The sequence below is a fragment of the Chiloscyllium punctatum genome, chromosome 17 (genome assembly GCF_047496795.1).
Source record: "Chiloscyllium punctatum isolate Juve2018m chromosome 17, sChiPun1.3, whole genome shotgun sequence".
Classification (NCBI taxonomy): domain Eukaryota; kingdom Metazoa; phylum Chordata; class Chondrichthyes; order Orectolobiformes; family Hemiscylliidae; genus Chiloscyllium; species Chiloscyllium punctatum.
In genome coordinates, this window is record NC_092755.1 from 93,523,363 (window position 1) to 93,550,415 (window position 27,053).

Below are 27,053 nucleotides of genomic sequence, written 5' to 3' on the forward strand. Positions count from 1 at the left end.
CTCCTTGAAAGTGGAGTTGCAAGTAGTTAGGATAGTGAAGAAGGCATTTTGTATGTATTCCTTTACTGGTCAGAGTATTGAGTACAGGGGTTGGGAGATCATGTTGCAGCTGTACAGGTCATTGGTTAGGCCACTTTTGGTATATTGTGAGCAATTTTGGTCTCCTTCCTATCAGGAAGATATTGTGAAACTTGAAAGGGTTCAGAAAAGATTTACAAGCATGTTGCCAGGGTTGGAGGATTTGAGCTATAGGGAGAGGCTGAACAGGCTGGGACTGTTTTCCCTGGAGCGTCAGAAGCTGAGGGGTGACCTTATAGAGGGGAGCCTTGATTATCCTAACGTGATGGGCAGGCACTATTTCGTTCGGATAATTGATTATTCGGTTACTTGATTACATTTTTTTCCTCTGAGGCACAAAGTTTTTAAAATCTGCTCTTTGTTCAGGAGACTGCAGTAGCACACCGCATGAGAGGCACCGCCCAACACCCCGCCCCCTCCCCCAACTCCGTGCAACACGTCTCCCCGTCCCCAACTCCGTGCAACACATCTCCCCGTCCCAACTCCGTGCAACACATCTCCCCGTCCCCAACTCCGTGCGACACCTCCCCCACCCCCAACTCCGTGCAACACATCTCCCCGTCCCCAATCCTGTGCAACACCTCCCCTGCCCCCATCCCTGTGCAACACCTCCCCTGCCCCTAACCCTGTGCAACACCTCCCCCAGTCACTGACACCGTGCAACACCTCCCCGCCACCAACACCGTGCAACACCCCCCCACCCCCAACCCCATGCAACACCTACCCCCGTCCCCAACACCGGGCAACACCTTCCACACTCCCAACACTGTGCAACACCTCCCCCCAGCCCCAACCCCATGCAAAACCTTTCCCCCCGCCCCAAAACTCCGTGCAACACCTCCCCCTGCCCCCAACACCATGCAATACCTCCCCTGCCCCAAACACTTGCCCCACCCCCAACCCCGTGCAACACCTCCCCCCACCCCAGCACCGTGCAACACCACCTCCCGCCCCTCAACCCCGTGCAACACCTTCCCCACCCCAGTCCCGTGCAACACCTCCCCCCACCTCCAACCCCGTGCAACACCTCCCCCAACCCTAAAACACCGTGCAACACCTCCCCCTGCCCCCAACACCATGCAACACCTCCCCCTGCCCCCAACACCGTGCAACATCTCCCCCACCCCCAACCCCGTGCACCTCCCCCGTCCCCAACTCCATGCAACACCTCCCCTGCCCCAACCCCGTGCAACACCTCCCCCAGCCCCCAACCCCGCGTGACTCCTCCCCCTGTCCCCAACCCTGTGCAACACCTCCCCCACCATAACCCCATGTGACACCTCTCCCTGCCCCCAACCCCGTGCAACACATCCCCCGTCCCCAACACTGCTCCACACCTCCTTCTGCCACCAACCCCACCCCCAACCCCAACACCTCCCCCCGCCCCCAACACCTCCCGCCATCTCCAAAGACTTTCCCCGCCCCATCACCTCCCCCGCCCCAACATCTCCCCCCACCCCCAACACAATACGCAGTCAGATATAGTTCTTAGCTCGCAAGGCTAAAGGAATCAAAGAGTATGGGAGAAAGTGGGAACATGGTACTGAATGATCAGCCATGATCTTATTGAATGGCGGATTGGGCTGAAAGGTCTGAATGGCCTATTCGTCCTATTATTTTCTGTCTCTGTGTTTACCGTCAATACACTGCACTTCAAAGCCTCAGCCCTGTTTTGCTCCTCTTTTGCTTCTCTATCCTTCTCTTCCTTGTCTTTCTTTTTATCCAACCTTTGATTTTTCTGGTCTTGCAAACTCTTTCCCTTTCAGTCCATACCCAAAAAATACTAGATGTCTCTCACCTTTTACCTATAATTTCTGATTTTCTAGACAGCCTCACTGAGACTGTTACCTGTGTACTTTGTTCTCTCCCTGTTTTACTTTCTCTCGTGCTGTTTTTTACTCTTGTTTATTTCTTACTTTCATCACCTCTCATTTGTTCTCTTTCTCTGAGGTTGCTTCCCTGTATCACTAACTCTTAACAGTTTTCCTTTTCTTTATAGAAACAGACTTCTAACATAATCAAACCCTATTTAGAAGCAATGACTAGACAGATGGATTATCAGATTCCCGCAATGAGAGAAGCAATCCAATGTATCAGAGCGGAGGGATTGAAAACTGCTGTACTGACCAATAACTTCTGGTTCAAACACCAAAGTTTCTTGCCTGTGGAGAAAGTTGATTTTGATGTGGTGAGTATAACTGATCAAGCACTTCACTTTATTTTCTTTTGTGTATCTCTTGTGTGGTGTGAAAGGTAAAACAATGATTAGATGTGCTTGTTGGTGCAGAAGTACAGATAGGGAAAGACTACTTGTAGTTCTGTTATTTAGACCCTTCGTGAATGGGTACAAGGGTATGAGCGGTAACTAGGAAATGATTATACTGTACTTTCAGTTTCATCTACAAGGGATGAAAATACAAAATGCATACGAATTTCACAGTAAACTGTCTCAGTGAACATCATACTGTTGTGTAGGAGATGGTCATGATGGACATTCTAACTTGCACTTCTCAAATACTGCACCTCCCATAGATGGGAAATGCTGGTTAAGTATGTGTTTGTCCAAATGTATTTTTCAAAGCTTGACAACGATTTTGATGAGTAGCAGCAACTTGTACCTTCATACCTTGCCACAAAGTGTAATGGATACTGGGGAAACAGATATTACAATGTTGAGATGATTGAAGACCTGTTCAAAGAGATAGGTACTATGGAGTCTGTAGGAGTGGGGAGAACTAGAAGTATAAGGTAGTGTATAAGAAAGTATTCTGAGCACAAAGACCTAATCATCAGATGAGCTAGAGAGAAACTGCACAGTTTTTCTAGAATTAGAAATGCAAACCTGCTCCCTAAAATAGATTGCAAGGTTAGAATTAATTAAAATCATGAGGCTTTTGAAAATGTTTGTATAAAGACTTTAAACCAGCAAAGGGTGAAGAAAGATGCAGGCCTTGGAATTTGGGTTTATTTGCCAATGCACAGTGTCAGCTGTCAAGAATCAGATGGGAATAATTAGGCCTTAAATTTCTAAGATGTATGAGACTAGCAGAGGTGTTGCTACTTCTGTTTTAAATGACTAAACATGGACAGTAATAATCCCATGGCTGATTTTCTTTTGTAATCATAATATGGTTATGAGTTTGTGCACAGTTGAAACAAGATATCTTACTCAATTATTTTATAAATAAGTGCATGTGTCACATGCAACAAGTTACAAAAGATATTTTTGATTATGGACAGTAAATGTATCTATTAATGTATTAGAATTAGCTTTATTGTCACGTGAAAAGTTTACAAAGTCACTACTTACAGTATTAGGTACAAAGGTACCAAGGCAAACAAAAATTCGGAATAAATTAGAAAAATAAAGAAAGCAATGTTCCCAGAGAGTTATAAACAGATTTTATAATTTGTGAAGTCTTGAAAATCTAATCATGTTTCCCATTGTTCCCTGCAGTTTGTTTATTCGTTCAGGGAATGTGGACTTTGCTGGTTGAGCCAGCATTTATTATCCACCCCTCCTTGCCCTTGAGAAGTTAGTGGTGAGCTGCTGTCTTGAGTCACAGCAGTCCATTTGGAATAGGTACATGAATGTTTTTGTTTGGAAGGGAGTTCCAGGATTTTGACCCAGTGACGCTAAAGGAATGTTGATACATTTCCAAGTGGAGGTCAGTTGGCTGGACAGCTGGTTTGTGATGCAGAGTGATGCCAACAGCATAGTTTCAATTCTTGCACAGGTTGAGGTTGTCATGATGATCCCACCTTCTCAAGCTTGCCTCTTACCTGAGGCATGGTCATCTTCAGTGTGTACAGTCATTTCTGTCTAATTGTCCTCTGGGATGATGGTGATTTTACTGTATTTACATGTCAGTTTGGGGAATGATTTGGTGAAGAACTTGCAGCTGGTGATGTCCTCATTCATGCATTATCGAAAGAGCTTTGGTGAATTTATGTTTTGCATCTTGAACATGGTACACACTGCTGCTACTGAGTATTGCGCATGAAGGGAGTGAATTGAATGTGTTGCTGGTCAAATGGACTTGCGTGATTATGTATAAAAGTCATTGAAGGTGGCAGGACAGGTTGAGAACATGGCCAATAAAGTATACAGTATCCTAGTCCTTAATAATAGAGCATAGTGTACAAGAGAAGGAAGGTCGTGAACACACTGTTCTGAAGAACGGTCACTGGACCCAAAACATTAACTCTGCTTTCCCTCCATAGATGTTGCCAAACCTGCTGAGTTTTTCTAGAGGTTTTTGTTTCTGATTTCCAGCAACTGCAGTTCTTCCTTGCTTAGAAGTTATTTTGAACTTATACAAGTTTGGCCTCAGCTGGACTGTTGTGTATTGTTCTGAGATCTGCACTATAGGAAAGATGTGAAGACATTAGCAAGGGTGTTCCAGGGATGAGGAACTTCTGTTATGAAAGTAAGTTGGAGCAGTTGACACTGATTTCCTTGGAGAAGAGAAGGCTAAGAGATTTTCAAAATGGTTAGGGGTATCAACAAAGTTGATAGAAACTGTGCCCACTCATAAAAACGATAGAAACTGTGCCCACTCATAAAAACGATAGAAACTGTGCCCACTCATAAAAACTCAGATGCTGCCTGACCTGCTGTGCTTTTCCAGCACCACTCTAACCTAGAGTCTGGTTTCCAGCATCTGCAGCCCTTGTTTTTATCGCTCATAAAAAGGTCAAAACAAGCTGGCACAGATTTAAAGTAATTGCCAAAAGAAGCAAATGTAACATGAGGAAAAGGAAGAATGTTTGATTTAATGATTTCTTCAGTTAGAGAGCTGGTGCAAAGACATAATGGACCAAATGGCCTCATTTTGTGGTGTAACAATTCTGAGAGTACAACAGCAGCAAGTAAATAAATTTTTAAGGCTAGATGTAGAAATCATATCAGTGAAGATTAAATTGAAGGACTTTACCATCACTGATTGCTTAGGTTTACTTCAATGTTTGCAGGTTATTGAGTCATGCCGTGAGGGAATTCGCAAGCCAAATCCTGAGATCTACAAACGCTGTTTAGAACGTCTGAAAGTCCAGCCTACAGAATCAATTTATCTTGATGACTTTGGACAAAATCTGAAGCCAGCAGCTCAGCTCGGAATGATTACAATTAAGGTAAAGCTGTTACAGTTGTCAGGCACAGAAAAATAATTTGGAGGGCTATAGCACATAATACATCAGGATCAAAGAAACAGGTACGATGTAAAGACCTCACCAGTAGTCGAGAAATAATTAATTTATGATTATCATAAATAATTAATGTTCTACATCTTGTCCTTCAGGATCAAAATGTTTTCATCTCCTGAGGTGTGGTTACATAATCTCTCTCAGATGTCTGATACCTTGACCATCTGATCATTCTTTACATGTGAACCTGGTGTGAACCAGATGTGAATCTCAACAGTTCTGGTCTGATATGCATACTTGCATACTTTCTAAGTTACCGCTTGGCAAGGGAGGTAGTGGCCTAGTTATATTATCACCGCACTGTTAATCCAGGGACTCAGCTAATGTTCTGGGGACTCCGATTCAAATCCTGCCATGGTGGATGGATTCAATAAAAATCTGGAATTGAGAGAAACCATTGTTAATTGTCGGAAAAACTAAAGTGGGCAGCATGGTGGCTCAGTGGTTAGCTCTGCTGCCTCACAGTGCCAGGGACCAGGGTTTGATTCCAGCCTTGGGCAGCTGTCTGTGTGAAGTTTGCACATTCTCCCCGTGTCTGCGTGGGTTTCCTCCAGGTGCTCTAGTTTCCTACTACAGTCCAAAGATGTGCTGGTCAGGTGAATTGGCCATGCTAAATTGCCCATAGTGTTAGGTGCATTAGTCAGGGGTAAATGTAGGGTAGGGGAATGGGTCTACGTGGGTTACAGCTTCAGAGGATTGGTGTGGACTTGTTGGGCCGAAAGGCCTGTTTCCATACTGTGGGATAACTAATCTAATCTAATATCCTTTAGGAAAGGAAACTGCCATCCATACTTGGTCTGATCTACATGTGACTGCAAACTCTCAACAATGTGGTTGACTCTTAACTGCTCTGAGGAATTAGAGATAGGCAACAAATGCTGGCCTTATTCCGTTAATTAAAACAAATAGGAACAAAAGTCATGTCTAGATTTTAGCATTTTAGAATTAAGGGGCAGAAGACAAGAACTTCTCTAGCTAGAGACTTTTTTCTTATGAATGGTGCACTTGATGGTTCTTTTCCTTTGAAGACAGTGAAGAAACTGTCATTTCAATTGTGTGAAGGTTTAGTTTGTAATGCTACATGGAAAAAAGGAACTAGCTGAAAGCAATGTGGCAAAGGTGTCTCATTTTAATTTCTAGGTCGGAGACATAACTACAGCCATTCAGAAGTTGGAGTCATTGCTGAGGTTCCCGTTGCATGGTTATGTACATGGTACGCAAACTGTTCATAAGCACATGGACATTCCTACAGACCGTCTGAAGGAGTACCTCCAAACCACTTTGGGGCTAAGTTCAGCAGGTAGGTGCTTGTCTGTCCCACACCATGCTGTGACCCACATTCTACACTAAAAGTACAAGGGGAGTCAATGGCATGGTGATATTATTGCTGGACTGTTAATCCTGAGACCCAGATAACGTTCTGGGGACCCTGGTTTGAACTCTGCCACGGCAGATGGTGGAATTTGCATTCAATAAATATCTGGAATTAATAACCTAATGACTACTGTAAATCCATTGCCAATTGTCAGAAAAACACATCTGATACACTGCTGTCCTTCAGGGAAGGAAACCTGCCATCCTCACATGGTCTGGCCAAATGTGATTCTAGACACACACCAATGTGTAAAAGTGAGTATTGCAGATGCTGAAGGTTAGAGTCAAGAATGTCGTGCTGGAAAAGCACAGCAGGTCAGGCAGCATCTGAGGAGCAGGAAATTCCTGATGAAGGGCTTTTGCCGAAATGTCGGTTTTCCTGCTCCTCAGATGCTGCCTGACCTGATGTGCTTTTCCAGCACCACACTCTTGACACACCAATATGGTTGACTCTCAACTGCCCTCTGGGCAATTAGGGATGGGCAATAAGTGGTGCCTAGCCAGTGACACCCTCAACCCTTGAATGAATTTTGAAAAAATTGTGATGTAACTTCATTACAGTGAGATATTATTAGATTGATTTCTGAGTGATCCCACTTCAGAGACTTTGATACCTGATCAGAATTAAACTAGTATCACACTATGAATTTATATGAACTGATACACAGTGTACTGAATTACCAGTACAAGAGCAAGTTGGAACATGGGTCAACAGGTCACTTGCATTAATGTTTTCCTTCTTGAATTTCAGTTATTGAACCAGAGGAATTTGAGATCCAATACAAACTTTGCAGCTCCATACAGTTTGTGCAATAGTTAATGTAGAGAGAAGAGTTTTAGAAATGTCATCTCCTGGAGTTTCATTGTCTCAGTAGGGAAATTATGTTTTTTTTAATATATATTCATGGTTGTGCCATGTCATGTGTTGTATGGTACAGTTGTCCAGTCCCTTTAACATCAATTTACTTTAACTCTAATAGAAAATTCCGTTTCACGTTAGAAACAGAGGATGGCTTTTTGCAATACTAAATTGTATCCTGCAGCAATTTAATTCGATTTCCTCAGAGTAACAGCAATTAGCTGACCAGTTTTGACCAAATTTTAGCAATGACTGATTGGTTGGATGCTCTATTCTGAAGCATTGTGTGTTTCCATATGAGGAAAGTTGTATGGATATACTTGGGCAATTTTAAAGAAATGAACGTGGGTCCCTGTATTTAAATTTTAATTGACATGAATTATTGAAAAGTGTTGTGGTTCTTCTCATATCTGAGATTCAATGTGTCTAATCTATTTAATATAATCTCCTAGAGATCATAGCATTACCTGCTTGAGAAGATGTATTGTTGGTTTTCACACAGGAGGTGTGCACAAGATTGTAGCTGTCTTACTTGCTTTTTTCAGGATAACCAAATTTACACTTGTAAGGCTTTGGCCAGAGAGAATTAGCATCTTTTACCATAATTTAGAAAGTAAGATAGTTAACAGTCTATCATGCCACTGATAAGGACATTGTCTTTTTATATTTGTGTTTTTAAAAACTGTGGACTGAAATGAAAAAGAACTGTTTTTAAAAATCATTTTGTGAAAGTTTTGAAAGCAAGTAACTGATACTCATCATAGGCATTGGAAACAACTGTTTGAACAAGCATTGAAGTGTGGAAATGTAGACAATCTGGAGCCAAGGGTATGTACTGATGCAGCTCTTGTTGACATCAAGAAGCTGATTGATCTTTAAACTAATGGCAGTTATCAGTGACAGAAATCTTTTGCTTACAAGCAACTGTGTAAAGTTAAAATTCACACGACGACGCTAGTTTATAGTCCAATAGGTTTAATTGGAAGCAGTAGCTTTCGGAGTGCTGCTCCTTCATCAGGTGTTTGTGGACAGCCCAATACAACACTGGCACCTCCAAATCAAACAACTGTGTGATTTACTCTTGGGTAGCTGAGCAGCTTGGAGCTGGAAACTAGTTTTAGAGACACAGAGAGGAGAGAAAATATTTATGCAGATCTTCACCCAACCGAGAAGCTGCCTATTTCCTGCAGTCAAAAACTCAGTTTATTCCTGAAGTAAAGCAGTTACTTTTCTTGCAGTAGTTGCTGTAAGCTGTGACTTTTGGATAAATCATAGTCATTTGCTAAATGTATCTTACAAACCAGCAAAAGCCTCCAGGCAAGATATCTGAACAAGGTGTCTAGCCAATTGAAGGAAGATTACCTCAACATCAGAACTGGGAAACAAACACCATTGAACTGACTTCTCTACTATCAATTTCCCTATTTCTTTCTACGTGTGTGTGTAAATGAGAGAGAAAATTTATAATTAGGTTGGAGTTTTAGTTAGTAGTGATATATGCCAGTGGTTCATACCCGTTCATCTGCAGCTAAAGTCAAATTACTTGTAGTAAGTAATAATTCTTGTTCAGTTGAGAAATGCGGTTTGTGGTTTCTGTCAACCTTAGTCTGACAGTAAGGCATCTTTGGAAACTGTCATATTTTAAAAGAAACTTTAGCATTCCCGGTATATTTTCAAGAATAATGAGGCTTAATTTACCCAATTGGGTTGTAACACCATTGTATTGATGAAGTTTGGGTAATATGCTACATCTGGTTTCAGAGCCGTTGACTCTCCGGCAGTTTAGTCATGGCCAATCCAACCCAACCTATCACATTCGGAGTGGCGATCGACAGCTGGTGCTAAGAAAGAAACCACCTGGAAAACTTTTGCAATCAGCGCATGCAGTGGAAAGAGAATACAGGTAGTTTGTGCATAAAATGGAGGAAGTCTCTGCGTCTTACAAACTCCTCTTCACTCAATCGGTTGCTTAGATTGTTCGGTTCTTAAGCTGCTGTCAAGTGCCACAATTTCCAGGGCACTGGGCTAACCACTTAATCAAAATAATGTTTTCAGCTCATAGCTCCTTAATGCCTGGTACTGATCAGGAAGATCTCAAGTTTAATTCCCAACTATGTCAGTTCAGTTACTTTCAACCGTGTTGTCAATATAAGCTTCAGTGTGCCTGGAACCCAGGAAGGGAAATTTAGACATGATTCCCCAATCTTGATTCCCTGCTCTGTAAAAATGTGACCATTGGATGAACTCGTGGTTTGTCATATTTGTGAAGCTCCACACAGTCAAATATCTAGCCAACACTGATATCTAATTTCAATTTGTAATATTGTAATATATGCCTGTGAAAAATGGTATCTTTATGGGATGAGAAGAGTAAATTAGAAAAACAAAACTGGGGAAGTTGTAGAGAGTGTGCAGTTAATTATGCTCTGTTATACTTGAATTTTTTTTCAGTAAAATTGTTGCCTACTATGTTTTGGGAGACTAAGTTACATTTTTATTTGTTGGTCCATTCAGAGTGATGAAAGCTCTTAGATCCATGGGAGTTCCTGTTCCCAAAGTACTTGCCATCTGTGAGGACCCCAGGTAAAAAATGATACTCCATAGCTGCAATGTATAAGCTATTTGTGTGAGTGAATAGTATAATGAAAATCAACAATTGGAAAGGAAAAGAAAGGAACTGTGAAGAAACTGATGACCATGGAAGCTGGGTGATTTAAACTTCAAAATGTTGTCATTTACCTCTGGAATCTGGTACAGTCGAAGACTCTACTTTTCTACATTGTGTGGGAGTTAAAGCTTCGAAATAACATAACTTGCAATTATATTACACCTTTATCAGGGAAGTAATAAATCAGACTAAATGTGACACAGTTAAAATAGATGTGCATACCTAATATGTCATTTAGTACTGAATCATCATGCTCAATGAGCTGCTGAAAAGATAGCTGATGTGGTTAGTGGGAGCATTCACTCTTTTGGTGCTGCTGAAGCACATTCTTGAGTGACAGTAAAGGGAGTTGCTCACCTTGTTTAGTATCTGAGATGGACATCAGAAGAAAATAAATATCCCCCTTAGAAGGAGAGAATAAATATAAAATAAGATTTAAAGGGAGTACTTTTCTTTGCCGTCAGCATTGTCTATGCAGGTGATGTCATTTGTTTTGATACACTCCATTATCTGCAATGGGGCAGATGTCCAGACAGTGAAGGATAGAACTGGGATCATTATAACAGGATCTCCCAAAGAATGGGTCATGACCACCAATGGGTTCGCAAACCATCTCTAGGGTCACAATCTCCAAAGCAGCAATAGCTGCCATGGAGCTCCCCCCGAGTGCTAAGAACTGTGAGGCCCATTTAAATCCTTGCATGTTTTTACTGAGGTGGAGCCTAACTGGCTGATCTTTGATACCTGATTCCTGATCTCAAAAATCTAGTAGAAAGGTAGTTTTTTTTTTGCTTGTGCTCCTAATTCATATACTTAGACTATAAGACCATAAAAATTAGGAACAGGAGTTGGCCATTCAGCCCATCAAGCTTGCTCCACCATTCAATAGGATAGTGGCTGATCTGACATTTCTCACATCCAGTTTACTGCCCTTTCCTCTTAACCCTTCATTCTTTCACTGATCAAGAATCTATCTATCTCAGCCTTAAATATACAGAAGGATTCTGCCCCACAGCTCTCTGTGGCAAAGAGTTCAAAAGATTCTTGACGCTCTGAGAGAAGAAATTCCTCCTCTTCTCAGTTTTAAGTTGGTGCCCCTTAATTCTAACACAGTGCCTTTTCATGCAACACTCTCCCATGACGGGAAAGATCCTCTCAGTGTTTACCCTGCCAAGCCACTGAAAAAACTTACATGTTTCAGTGAGATCACCTTGCATTCTTTGAAATTCGAATCAATAGAGTCCCAACACTTTGCTCATAAGACAATCTCGCTATATCAGGGTCTCTTTTTCTGAACTGCCTCCAATCTTTTTTCAAAAACATGGGGCCAACACTGCTCTCGGTATTCCTGATGCACTCTCACCAGCATCTTGTACAGCTGCAGCAAGACTTCCCTACTTTCATACTCCAGACCACTTGAGATAAGTATCAATGTTCCTGACTACCTGCTACACCTGTGTGCTAGTCTTTTTGTATTTCATGCACAACTGGCTCCAAATCTCTTGATTGAAGCTTTCTACAGTTTTCCTGTATTTAAGTAATACTTTGTTCTTTTGTTCTCCCTTCCAAAAATGAACAACTTCACATTTTCCCATATTATACTCCATTTTCCAACTTTCTGCCTCCATGACCTATCAATATCTCTCTGTAAATATTTGTATTCTTCTTGCAACTCGTTTTTCCACCTATATAGTGTCATCTGCAAATTTGCTCAGTACATTCGCTTTCTTTCTTGAAGTCATTTTTATGAACAGTGCCCCCTTTTGGTCGTAAGATCAAAAGATTCAACAGCATTTTGTTTAAGCAATAACTTGTTTAAATATTATACTACAGGTATTTCTGGGATAATGCGTGTTTTGGCCATGCAATTTGACTATAACATCGCTGAAGAATTAAGGAACGATATTTTGGAGAATGTTTACCTCTTCTCAATAGCGCAATTCCAGCAGAGATTGGTTAACATTCTGAGCATGCGCTGGTGTTCTTGTCATTCTGCATATACATTGTTGTCCACGCATGCACGATGTCAGTGTTGGTCTTCATGTTGTTCAGTGCATGTGTCACGTCAGTGCCAAAGTCTTCATGCTGTTCTCCACATGAGCTGATGTCAGCTGCCGATAGAGCAGCTTTCTTACATTTTTAAAATGTTCTGTTAAATTTACTTTTGTTTTCTTGATAAATATGATCTCAACCATCATTCAGGCTGTGTTATACTTTTGCGTTAGACTTTTGGGTCTTTTTGGAGCAATTGTGTGTGATTTTTTTTTGCTGGTCTGCCCCAACCCTACTTTTTAAATAGGCCTCACAGTTTCAGTGATTTTCCATTAGGCGAGGTTTTGCTGGAACACCACAGCATTATAGTAGAACTACCTGTATTCTGGCATCCAAGCTTGCTGGCCAAGTTTTATGTTAAAATTCAAGTATTCGGTGATAGCTTTGCCTTCACAAACAGATGGTATTCATAGTAATCTTCCTTCTTTTCCAGTATTCTTGGAACTTCCTTCTACCTGATGGAATACTGCCAGGGGAGAATATTTAAGGACCCTACATTACCAGGACTATCGGCTCATCAGCGAACAGAAATTTACAGTGCCATGAACCATGTTCTTTGCCGGATTCATCAGGTTGATGTCCATGCTGCTGGATTAGAGGATTATGGAAAACATGGTAAGGACTATCTACAGATTTGAATCAGTTATTCTCATTTTATCCTATTTGCCAGAGGACTAGTTCATTTTGTCACTACTGCCTCCACGTTGGCATGACTCATTATCATTCTTATTAAGTGTATGTTAGAATGAGCATTAAACAGTTCATTTTGTTTTCTTCTAGCCAACAGCACCAAAGCAATTGTAAAAATCCAAAAGCTGCGATCAGCTAATTCAGCACAGACCAGGAATAAACCCCAGGAAGCTTCTGATCTTTTTGCCTTTGTAGCAAAGTGAGCAGTGCATTCATTTAAAAAGCCATTGTAGGAAATCTAGTGTTTAAACAATATGGCAGTTAAGGAAAATGTGCAAGTTCAAATCTGCACAAGTCAGCAAAATAATTGTTTGCTTAATCCTTTGCTTCTTCCAAGAGTTTGATCAATTTCTTTTCATTTTGTGCAGCTTTCTTAGTATTATACTTACCTAGTAATAATACTTTATCTTTAGGCAACTACATTGAGCGCCAGGTTCACACGTGGACTAAACAGTATCGAGCAAGTGAGACTCATAATATTCCAACGATGGAACAGATCATAAAATGGCTTCCAGAAAACCTCCCAACACATGAAAAGACCACTATTGTTCATGGGGACTTCAGGTATATAATGTAACTACTTAAATGCTTGATAATAGTTTCAACAAACAATGTTTAGGGGTAGATTTGGAGGTAGCATTTGCGAATGATTTTCAAGATGAGAATTTGAATTTTATTGGATTGTAAAGATTTGATTTAAACTGTGGGCCATTGTGCATCGCCACAAACTTGTCACCAATGTTCCTATAAACCATTCTCCGCACTTAACAATCTGATTTATAGTGAGCATTATGCATCAGTTTTATAAAACAAAACTAATTTAAGGCACTTTTTTTCTCTTTTCTTCTCTCACTCTTCTGCTTCCTACTTTCTCTTCCTTTCTCTATTTTCATTCTTTATTCCAACTTCTGACCTCACTTTCATACCCTTATCTCCTCAAAATTTTAGATTGGACAATCTGGTTTTTCATCCTGACAAGCCTGAGGTGCTGGCGATTTTGGACTGGGAACTGTCCACCTTGGGTGATCCCATATCTGATGTAGCACTTAGCTGTTTGGCACACTACCTTCCACCAGATTTTCCCATCTTGAAAGGTAATGTGAGTAGCGCTGTTTACGTACACTGGTGCCGTGGTGTTTCTTTCACATAAACTTGTTTGCATTTATATTGCACCTTTCCCACAGTGTAATTACTGTTTCATAGGAAAACAAAGCAACCAATTTGCACAAAACAAAGTTCACAAATAACAATGACACAAATCACCAAACAATTGATTTTTGGACAAGAGCAAAATACGGTACTGCAGATACTGGAAATTTGAGCAAAAAGCAAAAAATGCTGGAAATACATAACCAACTATGGAAAGAGAAACAGAAATAATGTTTCAAGTCATAGAGTCATACAGCATGAAAACAGAACTCTGTTTTAAATTTTCAATATCTGCTGTAGTTTTGATTCTGTCTATGCCTAAATGAGGTGTGAATGCCAGAATTTAAAATTCCTGATGAAGGGCTTCTGCCTGAAACGTCGATTCTCCTGCTCCTCAGATGCTGCCTGACCTGTGCTTTTCCAGCACCACACTCTTGACTCAACCATCTGCAGTCCTCACTTGCTCCCAGGATTTTAAATAGGTAACATGCAAAAGTAACTAAATGAAATAAGAGAGAAGGAAACCCAGCACTAAAGTGTTAGCCTAGGTTACATGCTTTAGAACATAAAAAAAGGAGCAGGTTAAAGTCCCATGGCCTCTTAAGTCTGCCCCACTATTCAAAAAGATCTGATCTGCCTGAGGCCTTCTCTTTCATGCCCACTCATCATAGCTTTCAATTCCCTGATATTTCAAAAATCCATGTACCTCCTCTTTATATACTTTTAGTAATGAATCTCTGAAATTAAACTTGAAGCATGACATTCAGTCCTTTTTTTCAGTCTTCTGATTTTAAAAATTGAATTATACTTTATTTCTCCTAAGGACCTAATTGCTAAATGCAGTGCCCGGTGTGATTCTCACTAAGCTGCCTTCACACGGAGTTCCCTCTAAACTGCGCGGCTGCAGAAGTCACTGCTGCACATAGGACTTGAAGGCCTGCACAGCCATTAAGGAAATTAAAGGGATCGCTATACACAAACACCAGGAATATTTCAAAATTTGACTTGTTCCAGTATCTGGTGATCAGTTGGAGATTTTTGCTGACAGTCTCGAGCTGGTTCAGCTTGGCCACCCTCCTCTTATATATTCAGTAGGAATTCTGCATGTCCTAAAGGGCTGATCACCCTTGCAGGATGCCAAGTGACATGGTCAAGCTAATTGATCATCTTTAACAAATGGTGCATTAAACTGGAGGCTGTTCTGAGTGTTGTCTTACTTTAATGTTGGACATAAAATCCTTCCAGTGTATGCCTAGAATTTTTTGAATTCAAATTAATTTGGTTTCAAATTAATTTGATTTCTGTTCTTGGCAGGTGTTCAACTCCTAGGTTTCATGTCTTTTCTGCTGAAATATCTTCCTTTCTTCTTTAAGTGTGATCACTGACCTATGCTTCCTTCAAAAAATTCTGTATCCTAGTATCTCTTCTCCTCCTCCTTTTATTGCCACCTTTCATTGCTCTCACTAGTTTGCAATGACAACTGAAGGAAGTGAATGTTAGGGCCACTAATAATTACCTCTATGGATAGGAGCCATTTCTGGCTTTGAATTGAAGAATAAATCATGTGGATTAATCTGAGCTGTTCTGACACTGATTCTGATTATCATATTATAATTATCATCTGTCAGTGCTTGTGTAACTGTACATGGGAACAGAAGTAGCCATTCAGCCCCTCAAGTCTGATCCACCATTTAATGAGATCAGGGCTTTGCCCCTTTGCCGCACAGCCCTTAATACCTTCGCTTAACAAAAATGTACCTATCCCAGATTTAAAATTACCAACTGATCTAGCATCAACTGACATCTGTGGAACAGAGTTCCAAACCTCTACCACCCTTTTGTGTGTACTGTTTCCTAACATCTCTCCTAAATGCTCTGGCTCTAATTCTCAGAGTTTGTCCCCTACTTCTACAAACTCCAACCAATGGAAAGGGTTTATCCTTATCTATCCTGGCCTTTCTTTCTAATATAGAATCATAGAAATGTACAGTATGGAAACAGACCCTTTGGTCCAACTTGTCTATGCCGACCAGATATCCCAACCCAATCTAGTCCCACCTGCCCATATCCCTCCAAACCCTTCCTATTCATATACCCATCCACATGCCTTTTAAATGTTGCAGTTGTAGTCGCCTCCACAACTTCCTCTGGCAGCTCATTCCATACACATGACACCCTCTGCATGAAAAAGTTCCCCCTTAGGTCTCTTTTGAATCATTCCCCTCTCACCTTAAACCTATGCCCTCCAGTTCTGGACTCCCCCTCCCCAAGAAAAACACTTTCTCTATTTGTCCTATCCATGCCCCTCATGTTTTTATAAGCCTCTGTAAGGCCACCCTCAGCCTTCAATGCTCCAGGGAAAACAGCACTAAGCTATTCAACCTTTCCTAAAGCTCAAATCCTTCAACCCTGGCAACATCCTTGTAAATCTTTTCTGAACCCTTTCAAGTTTCACAGCATCTTTCTGATAGGAAGGAGACCAGAATTGCATGCAATATTCCAACAGTGGCCTAATCAAAGTCCTGTACAGCCGCAACATGACCTCCCAACTCCTGTACTCAATACTCTGACCAATAAAGGAAAGCATATCAAATGCCTTCTTCACTATCCTATCTACCTGCAACTCCACTTTCAAGAAGCTATGAACCTGCACTCCAAGGTCTCTTTGTTCAGCAACACTCCCTAGGACCTTACCATTAAGTGTATAAGTCCTGCTAAGATTTGCTTTCCCAAAACGCAGGACCTTGCATTTATCTGAATTAAACTCCATCTGCCACTTCTCAGTCCATTGGCCCACCTGGTCAAGATCCTGTTGTAATCTGAGGTAACCCCTCTACGCTGTCCACTACACCTCCAATTTTGGTGTCATCTGCAAACTTACTAACTATACATCTTATACTCACATCCAAATCATTTATATAAATGATGAAAAATAGTGGACCCAGCACCAATCATTGTGGCACTCCACTGGTCACAGGCCTCCAGTCTGAAAAACAACTCTCCACCATCACCGTCTATCTTCTAACTTTGAGCCAGTTCTGTATCCAAATGGCTACTTCTCCCTGTATTCCATTAGATCTAACCTTGCTAACCAGTCTCCCATGGGGAACCTTGTCGAACGGCTTACTGAAGTCCATATAGGTCACATCTACCACACTTCCCTCATCAGTCCTCTTTGTTACTTCAAAAAACTCAATCAAGTTTGTGAGACATGATTTCTCAGGCATATAGCCATGTTGACTATTCCTAAACAATCCTTGCCTTTCCAAATACACATACATCCTGTTCCTCAGGATTCCCTCCAACAACCTGCCCACCACCGGCGTCAGGCTCACTGGTCTATAGTTCCCTGGCTTGATCTTACCACCTTTCTTAAATAGTGGCACCGCGTTAGCCAACCTCCAGGCTTCCGGCATCTCACCTGTGACAATCAATGAGTCAAATATCTCAGCAAGAGGCCCAGCAATAAATTCCCTAGCTTCCCACAGTGTTCTAGGGTACCCCTGATCAGGTCGTAGAGTCATAGAGATGTACAGCATGGAAACAGACCCTTCGGTCAAACCCGTCCATGCCGACCAGATATCAGAACCCAATCTAGTCCCACCTGCCAGCACCCGGCCCATACCCCTCCAAACTCTTCCTATTCATATAGTCATCCAAATGCCTCTTAAATGTCGGAATTGTACCAGCCTCCACCACTTCCTCTGGCAGCTCATTCCATACATGTACCACCCTCTGTGTGAAAAAGTTGCCCCGTAGGTCTCTTATATATTTCCCCTCTCACCCTAAACCTATGCCCTCTAGTTCTGGACTCCCCGACCTACCCCAGGGAAAAGGCTTAGCTGCATTTTTATAGAGCTGGGGTCAGATAGTAATTAGTTAGGAAAAAGGGGATTCAGATTTGTTATTTGTTTCTGTTGAGTGTTCACTGTTAAGAGTTAGGAAAGTAAATTATTTTTTTTCTATAAACAGTGGAAATTAGGAGGTCTCTTTCACTCACTCGCACTTTTAGGAGATTACGAGGCGAGCTTTTCCAGGTATTTGGTTTTAATTAGCGGAGGGTTTCGAGATCTGTGTCATAACACTCAGCCTCTGGCACAACAGCTAACAGATTATTTTCTAATCAATTGCAATATCAATTTATACATGTCTTTTCCTTCTACCGTAGGGTTGAATAATTGTGATTTGACAGAGCTTGGAATCCCATCTGATCTGGAATATCTTACTATGTATTGCGATAAGATGGGTATAAATCCTGTCAAAAACTGGAATTTTTATATGGCATTTTCCTTTTTCCGAGTCACAGCCATACTCCAAGGAGTCTATAAGCGGTCACTTCAAGGTGAGAATCTTTCAAGTGTTTTCTATTAGTGAGGAATGGAGGAATAATAAATTATACAATGATCAAAGGGAGTTGATGGCTATGCTGAGCTGGCACAAAAAAGGAGTTGAGGCCTACAACAGATCAGCCATGATCTTGTTGAATGGACAGCAGGTTTGAGGGGCCAAATGGTTTACTCCTGCTATTTTTATGTTCTTATGAAACATCATCTCAAAAGATAAAGGAACTACATGTCAAACTAAGCTATACAGATTAGTACCAAGCCATATTAACCACAAAAGTTACGGATTATTTGCCTTCAGCAGGTGACAGTGAGAAAGAACAGCAAGGATTCTTACACTCCTGAGCACTATCTAAGAACACTTGCTAGAAATTGCACGTACTTATGAAAAAGACACGCTGGTCCCCCAAATTGTGATTGGAGCATAAGGGTTGTAAGAGTTCAGGTCTGGGACTGTGTGATAATGAGGATAAAAAGAAAACATATGGTTGACTTGGAGAACATTAAAGCATTTATGGACGCCACTACAGGGTGCAGCAACCAACATGCAGAAGTGCAGTTTGAAATATGTGGTTTCTGTGTTAAGTGCTGTTCGAGCTTACATTGACAGCAAGCAAAAAGAATGAAAAACTTTTTTTCTTTTGATTGTGAGATTGACTATTTTGACAGTGAAATATGCAAAATATTCCTGCCAGTAGGAATTGCGTATTTCTGTGTGTTCTTTGCTGTTGCATCTGTGTTGTGAGTACATCTGCACATTGACCAGATCAGCCATTTTTAATGTTGCTGCCCTACCTCCTGAACTGGGAACACACTTTGGGAGAAGAATGATCATGGTGTGTGGTGTAATACACATTAGTTATGTCATTGATAAATAAAAAAACTAGTTGTTTGACCATACCAATGAGTCAGTCATCTCTCCAGACCTCAAGTAACATACAACCTGATGGCAGTTGTGATGGACCCCAAAGTACCAGAAGTGCAACTTTAAAGAAGATTAAAAATCAGACTTGAAAAAGAGATGCCAAAACTGCAGAACTCGCTAGCAGACAATTGAAGAACCCCAATATTCCTCCAAGGATGAAGTGGAGACACTCAGAATCTGAAAATCAACTTGGAAAGGCTTTCAAGGCAGTCAGAAAAATTTGGTGGTTTAAGAAGAAAATGCCAATCTACAAATCTCAGGCTTTGAGTCAAAGTAACAAGCAAAAATCGTAGATCAGGTGAGCAACCCTACATAAACTAGGCAAGCCGCACTGGGAACAGTCAGACCCCTAGCAAGGGTAGCTTATAATAAAAACTCTGCAGTCCCGATCTGAGGTTGCTCCACCACATATGGTGACAGCAAGGTAGCACAGAAAATCAAAATCAAAAAATGGCTGCAAATACTCACCACCTCGTAGGAAGGTAGTAAAGAAATTATTGAAATAAATTAACTGATCTGCTTTTTCAGCAGCTTTTAAAAGGTTGAAGAAATTAATGCCTAGTATACCTGATTGATTCTCCAGGATAACTCTGCAGCGGGAATCGGTAGAAGACTGGGCATTATGGAAAAACTTCCAATACTGGAAGAGAAATGTAAAACTTCAAGTAGGTAAAAACAATGACTGCAGATGCTGGAAAGCAAATACTGGATTAGTGGTCCTGGAAGAGCACAGCAGTTCAGGCAGCATCCAACGAGCAGCGAAATCGACGTTTCGGGCAAAAGCCTTTCATCAGGAATAAAGGCAGTGAGCCTGATATCGCTCCATGCTTCAGGCTCACTGCCTTTAGTCCTCATGAAGGGCTTTTGCCCAAAACGTCGATTTCGCTGCTCGTTGGATGCTGCCTGAACTGCTGTGCTTTTCCAGGACCACTAATCCAGTAAAACTTCAAGTAATCTACCCGCAACCTCCGAAAAACCATGGATTTTTAAAAATTTGTTCATGTGATGTGGGCATCTCTTGCTTGGCTGGTATTTATTAGAGTCAAAAAGTGTGGCACTGGAAAAGTACAGCATCCAATGAGCACTAGAATCGACATTTCGGACATAAGCCCTTCTTCGGGAATGTTGGGGGGAAACTAAGAGATAAATAGGAGGGTGGGGGTGGACAGAGTGAGGTAGCTGGGAAAGCAATAGGGAAATGCAGGTGGAGGGTAATGGTGATAGGTCAGAGGGGAGGGTAAAGTGGATAGTTGGGAAGGAAGATGGACATGTAGGACAGTTCAAGAGTGCGGTGCCGAGTTGGAGGATTGGATTTGAGATGAGGTGGGGGGTGGGCAGATGAGGAAACTGGTGAAGTCGACGTTGATGCCGTGTGGTTGGAGAGTCCCAAGGCGGAAGATGAGGCATTCTTCCTCCAGAAGTTGGGTGGTTTGGATTTGGCAGTGGAGGAGGCCCAGGACTTGCATGTCCTCGACGAAGTGGAAGGGGGAGTTGATGTGATCGGCCACAGGGCGGTGGTGTTGTTTGGTGCGTGTGTCCCAGAGATGTTCCCTGAACGTTCCACAACTTGGCGTCCTGTCTCTCCAGTATACAGGAGACCACATCAAAAGCAACGGAGACAGTAGATGAGGTGTTTAGATGTGCAGGAAAATCTCTGTCTAATGGCATAGAGTTACATGGAAGGATACTTTGGGGCCTTGGATGGAGGTGAAGGCTTAGATGTGGGCACAGGTCTTACATCTATTGTGACAGTTGAAAGTGTGTTGCTGGAAAAGCACAGCAGGCCAGGCAGCATCTGAGGAGCAGGAGAATCAATGTTTCGGGCATAAGGAAGAGCTTATGCCTGAAATGTCGATTCTTCTGTCCTCGGATGCTGCCTGACTTGCTGTGCTTTTCCAGCGCCACACTTATCGACTCTCATCTGCAGCCCTCATTTTCTCAATCTGTTGTGGCAGCAAGGGAAGGTGCCAGGAATAGAGGATGGATTGGTGGGTAGGCATGGAGCTAATGAGGGAGTCATGGAGGAAATGGTCTCTGCGGAATACCGATAGGGTGGGATGGGAAATATATCTCTGGTGGTGAGGTCTGATAGTAGGTAGCAGAAATGGAAGAGGATGATGCCCAGTATAGCACCAACCACATGACATCAATGTCGACTTCAGCAGTTTCCTCATCTCCCCTCCCCACCTCATCTTGGATCCAATCCTCCAACTCGGTACTGTCCCACCTGTCCATCTTCCTTCCCACCTATTCCGTTCTGACCTATTACCATCACTCCCTGCCTGTAACTACCTTTCACCTTCCCAGCATCCTCATCCTCATCCCCACCCTCACCCTTCTATTTATCTCTCAGCTCCCCCTGCTCCCAAACATTCCTGATGAAGGGCTTACGCCTGAAGTATAGATTCTCCTGCTCCTCGGATGCTGCCTGACCTGCTGTACTTCTCCAGCGCCACACGTTTCAACTCTGATTTCCAGCATCTGCAGTCCTCACTTTCTCCTAGTATTTATTACCCATCCCTAATTGCCCTTGAGAAGGTGATGGTGACCTGCCGTTTTGAACTGCTGCAGTCCTTGGGATTTAGAAAGACCCACAGTGCTGTTAGGAAAGAAATTTTCAAGATTTGATGCAGTGATAGTGAAAGAGCGATGATATAATTCCCCATTAGAATTGGAGGGAAACTGCAGGTGGTTTCCCATGCATCTGCTGCTTTTGTCCTTCTAGGCAGTAGAGTATGTAGGTTTGGAAGGTGTTGCAGAAGGAGCTAAATTTACACTATCTGAGAGATTTAACCACATGAAAGGTGGCCAAATCAAACTCAAAACTGGACTCTTGGGAAACAAAGTATTCTTATGATACAAAATTGCTTCAGGATTGGCCAGTGACTCTGTTTCACTGGAACAGTAGCAGGCAATGTTTTTGCAAGACAAAGTATCAGTGAGACATGAGATACATTTGAGGTCTTAAGTTCTTGACAACAATTTCAGATTGAAGAACAATAAGGTTCTTGAAAGGGTCAAATTCAAAAAGGGCCCAGAAACCAGCTGAATCAGTGAATACTTTCATTAATGCCCTTACAGATTAGTTAATGGATGAAAGTGTGGAGACCTAAAAGCAGAATTAATGACACTGCATTGCAGTCAGTAATGTTGATCAATACCAAGCAAATTTATTGCAATCTAAGGAAAATCTCATCTTAGAAAAAAAGCTGGTCAGACAAGCAGGTCTGGTGAAGAAAACCTTTATTCAGGAAACCTCCAATGACAATATAGTTCCGAAAGAGCACGACTGTAAATGAAGCATCAGAAATGAAACCATCATTAGGAGAGAAAATGCAAGATGCTATAAAATTCTGCCAGTGGTGCCAAAAAGACCCAGAGGCATGAGCAGTGTCCTGCAATCATAGAATGCTTTCTCTGCAGGAAAATTAACCATCTTGAGAAGATGTGTTGAAGTAAAACCTCTACCTTCATAGTTCCAAAGAAAACCTTTTCACAGGTAAAAGACAATTCGTAAAGTTGAAGAATCGCTGCTAGATGAGAATAAATATGTTTCCTGGTGAGCTCAATGACCCCATTCTGGAATATTTCAAGGAACATACAACCAATGTTAAGCTGGATGCTAAAGTGAGTGTAACAGTTTCATCAGACAACAAACTGTAGTTATCAGTGCATTGCCTGCAGCCCATAAAAACTCAATTACACAATCCAGAAGGGATCGAATTACTAATCAAGAGAAAAGTACAGGCAGTACGTAAGTACAAGGAAAAGTAGATATTGCAAACAATGTATAATATGCAGAAACATGAATCCTCTCATTTAAATAAAAAAGCTTGAAAAGATATCAATCTTATCAGGAAAGTGGATAAGGTTAATCAGCATGCCTTCAAAGAGGGTTTTCTGAAATTATTTACTGGTCTGGGGAGACTAAAAGCCGAATATAACTATAGTTCATAAAAAAAATGCAAAATCTAAATATACCACACATAATAATGGGACAAGTTCTGCACAGCTGGAAGAGATGACCATGATAGGAATTGTTGCATTGTTTCAGCCTTGTCTTTTGCAGTGTTGTGCTGGGCTTCCTCATCATTGAGGATGGGGATGTTTGTAGAGCCTTGTTTAATTGCTGCCAACCATTTACAACTGGATGTGGCAAGTCTGCAGAGCTTAGATCTGATCCATTGATTGTGAAATTGCTTAGTCCTGTCTATTATTTGGTGCTTGCACTGTTTGGCATGTAAATAATCTCGTATTAGAGATTCATATCTCATTTTTAGGTATGCCAGATGCCACTCCTGTCATGACCACCTACATGCTTTATTCAATCAGGGTCAATCCCTGATTTTATGGTACTGGGAGAAGGGAGGATGTGCCAGGCCATGAGATTGCAGGTTTTGTTTGAGCACTGCTGATGGCCCACAGCACCTCATTGGTGTCCAGTCTTGAGTTGCTGGATCTGTTTTACGTCTATCCCGTGCAGTACCACACAGCACAATGGAGGGTATCCTCAACATTAAGAAAGGACTTCACCCCTGCAAGGACTGTGCAGCAGTCATTTCTGTTGATACCATCAGGAACAGATACATCTGTGGCAAACAGATTGGTGAGGATGAAATCAAGTATGTTTTTCTTTTTTGTTGGTTCTGTTACTACCTGTTGCAGAACCAGTCTAGCTGTAATGTCCTTTAATACCTGATCAGCTCAGTCAGTTAATGGTGCTACTGAACAACAGTGATGGACAATGAATTTCCCACCCAGCACATATCCTGCACTTTTGCTTACTTCAGTGCTTCCTCCAAGTGGTATTTACCATGGAAGGGTACTGATATATCAGCTGAGGAGGAGACTCGTTGAGGAGACAATATTAAGGACACTTACCATTTAATTGTATAGCACTGTGCTGCCACCTCTACTGGGTTTGTCTTGCTAGTTGGACTTTCCATACCCAAGTATGGTGATGTATTATCTGGGACTTTGTAAGTTATGATTCTGTAAGTATGACCATGTCAGGCTGTTGCTTGATTATTCTCGAAGATAGCTCTCCCAGTTTTAGTTCAAAATCCCAAATGTTGGTAAGAAGGACTTTGCAGGGGCAACAGGGCTGTGTTTGCCATTGTTGTTTCCAGAATCTACATTAAATGTCAGCTGCCAGATCCCAGTCCTTTCCTCCACCATATCTAAGTAAAATTGGAACCATGTTTTCCTCTCAAGGTATCTATCACGAGCACAGATCGTGTGGCACTTGTAAGTTTACTGACAGTATTCCCAGTGCTCCATTTAGATCATTGATATAAATTGTTAATGAACTGTTAAAGGCTAGTGCACAACATTTATAAGATTCCACCTGTAACCAGTTTCCCCTATTAATGAAAAGTTTTTCCAATCCAGCCTAGATCTGCTTTCCAATCCCACATTATCTATTAGAATCTAATGTAAATGTTGAAATTGTACATTTGAATTTTCAGCATTTACAATGTCCTCTTGGCTATCTCTCAGCAATCTAGTAGCCCCCTAGAAGAATTCATCCAGTTTTTACAATATGACCTTTTCCACCAACCATATTGCATGTTTTTTAATAATCCCTTCTCTGTAAAGAGAATCTCAAATGATCCTTTCTCTTAACCTTCCTACAACTGAAGCCAAGTGAATGAGCCTAAATTTCCTGGCTGTGACATTTTGCCCTTTCAAGATATCAATAAATGAATATTGATTAGAGAATGCAATATAAACGAACACTTTCTATTCTTGCTCACATATATAAAGAAGAAAGGTGTTTTCACAACATTCTAATGCATTTTATAATTACCTTTAAAGTTATACATTTTTGTTTTGTGACAAACATAGTGATCATTTTGCACATAGCAAGTCATTAGAACAATGCTTTGCTTTAATATTTCAGCTGAGATATGGCATCAACAGTGTAAAAGTTACTATTTATTGCAGCACTGAACCATAAGCTTAGACTCTATGTTCTAGTCCGAGAGGTTGAGCTTGGAATCTCTAATTCATTTGAGAGGGTTAACATTGAATCAAGCTAATATTGTGTTGGTGGTTGTCTACCTTCGATGAAGCAATACAATGAACATGATCTTCTCTTTCTGAATGTCTTCAGCACAGTTTCTCAATATAATACAATGCTTAATAAATGTTCTGTCAATATATTACTAGCCCTTGTATATTTATTCTATTAAAAGCTTGTCCAATAGTGAAATATTTAATCAACTCTATGATATCCAAATTAGAATCTTTATCATCATTGTACACATCCTGAGATGTGCACATTTCCATAATCTCATCTTTCTTTTTGCAATGTTCTGTTTAGGTCAGGCAAGTTCAACTAAAGCTGAAACAGCTGGAAAACTTGTAGAGAGCACAGCTGAGTTGTCCTGGATGTTTGCTATAAGAGAAGGATTCAGAAAATTCAAATCAATCCCTACTAGAAATCCAAACCCTCCAGTGAGAAAGTATTCTACATGGAACAGACAGAGATCATCAGCAACAAATTTCTTATCTACTCTTTCACTTAATAACCATTCCAAGCATTTGATATCAGTCCCTAAAGGGCATTTAATTATCTCGTCTGAAGGGCTATCTCCTCGGGTCCAAGAGTTGTACCACCAGCTGACTATGTTCATGGATAAACACATCTATCCTCTGGAACGGGAACTAACGGACCACCAGAGGGATGAAAATCGATGGACTCCAAATCCTAAAATGGAGAAACTGAAAGTATGTTTAACTGCTGTAAAAGATATTCAGAATCTCTACATTCTGAAATAATTTAGACCAGGTCAAACCTCTAGAAGTAATTTTTAACAAAAATGTTAGGGAGCAACTGCTCTGTACCTGGGTTAAAGTAGAAAAGAGAAAATTGGAGAGATTTTCTTTCACAAGATATCATAACGTGATATATTTTATAGACTGAATTAAAGGAAAAAATAATGGTTTTATAAGACTTTCTCCGATTTGGAGCAATTTTGGAAAATAAATTCTTAAGAAAATAATAAATGTTTAATTACCTTTTCCATTTTCATATACAGTCGGAGGATGCTCCATTCAATACAATAGGGAAATCTTTCACTGAATAGACTAGTGAAATATTCTGCAGTTTGAAAACTAGGTTGATCTTCAATACCAAACTCAGATGATGCTTGTCGGAGCTGTTCACTTACTATAGATGTTATAGAGTGGCTCATAGCTGTGCAGAAATTCCAAAAGAATTAGGGAGATAAAAAAATGTAATACAAAATTCTCTTGTAACAACAAGGTTCTTCATAAAAGGGAGAGATCATGAACATCAAGATAGACAAAGTATGAATGTGGAAACAGAATAATTTTTAAAAGGTGTGTAATGATCCCATCTGTTACTACTGGATGAGTTAGATTCTAGAATGAGATCTGGCCCAATGGATTTTTTTTTTCAATTTAATGTGGCAGTCTTTTACTGAAACATGAACACAAAACTAAAGTTTGGTGTGCAAAAGAAAGATTGGAAAACAAATTAATCTATGTTGTGGTTCTGTTCGCCGAACTGGGAATTTGTCTTGCAAACGTTTCGTCCTCTGTCGAGGTGACATCCTCAGTGCTTGGGAGCCTCCTGTGAAGCGTTTCTGTGCTGTTTCCTCCGGCATTTATAGTGGCCTGTCTCTGCCGCTTCCGGCTGTCAGTTCCAGCTGTCCGCTGTAGTGGCCGGTATATTGGGTCCAG

General features: G+C 41.1%; 1 protein-coding gene across 3 annotated transcripts in view; it reads left to right on the forward strand.

The window, feature by feature from the left end:
• LOC140488136 (acyl-CoA dehydrogenase family member 10-like) overlaps positions 1–27,053 on the forward strand; it is a 60,516-nt gene that overhangs the window by 16,044 nt on the left and 17,419 nt on the right. For 2 of the 3 annotated variants that reach the window (XM_072587950.1, XM_072587949.1), the window contains exons 4-13: positions 2,078–2,266; positions 5,053–5,211; positions 6,424–6,583; positions 9,278–9,419; positions 10,031–10,099; positions 12,670–12,851; positions 13,340–13,490; positions 13,875–14,020; positions 18,244–18,417; positions 25,669–26,075. In XM_072587950.1, coding sequence (XP_072444051.1) covers positions 2,078–2,266; positions 5,053–5,211; positions 6,424–6,583; positions 9,278–9,419; positions 10,031–10,099; positions 12,670–12,851; positions 13,340–13,490; positions 13,875–14,020; positions 18,244–18,417; positions 25,669–26,075 — 1,779 coding nt within the window. The remainder of the gene's footprint in view (positions 1–2,077; positions 2,267–5,052; positions 5,212–6,423; positions 6,584–9,277; positions 9,420–10,030; positions 10,100–12,669; positions 12,852–13,339; positions 13,491–13,874; positions 14,021–18,243; positions 18,418–25,668; positions 26,076–27,053) is intronic. The other variant, XM_072587951.1, reaches the window with a different exon arrangement.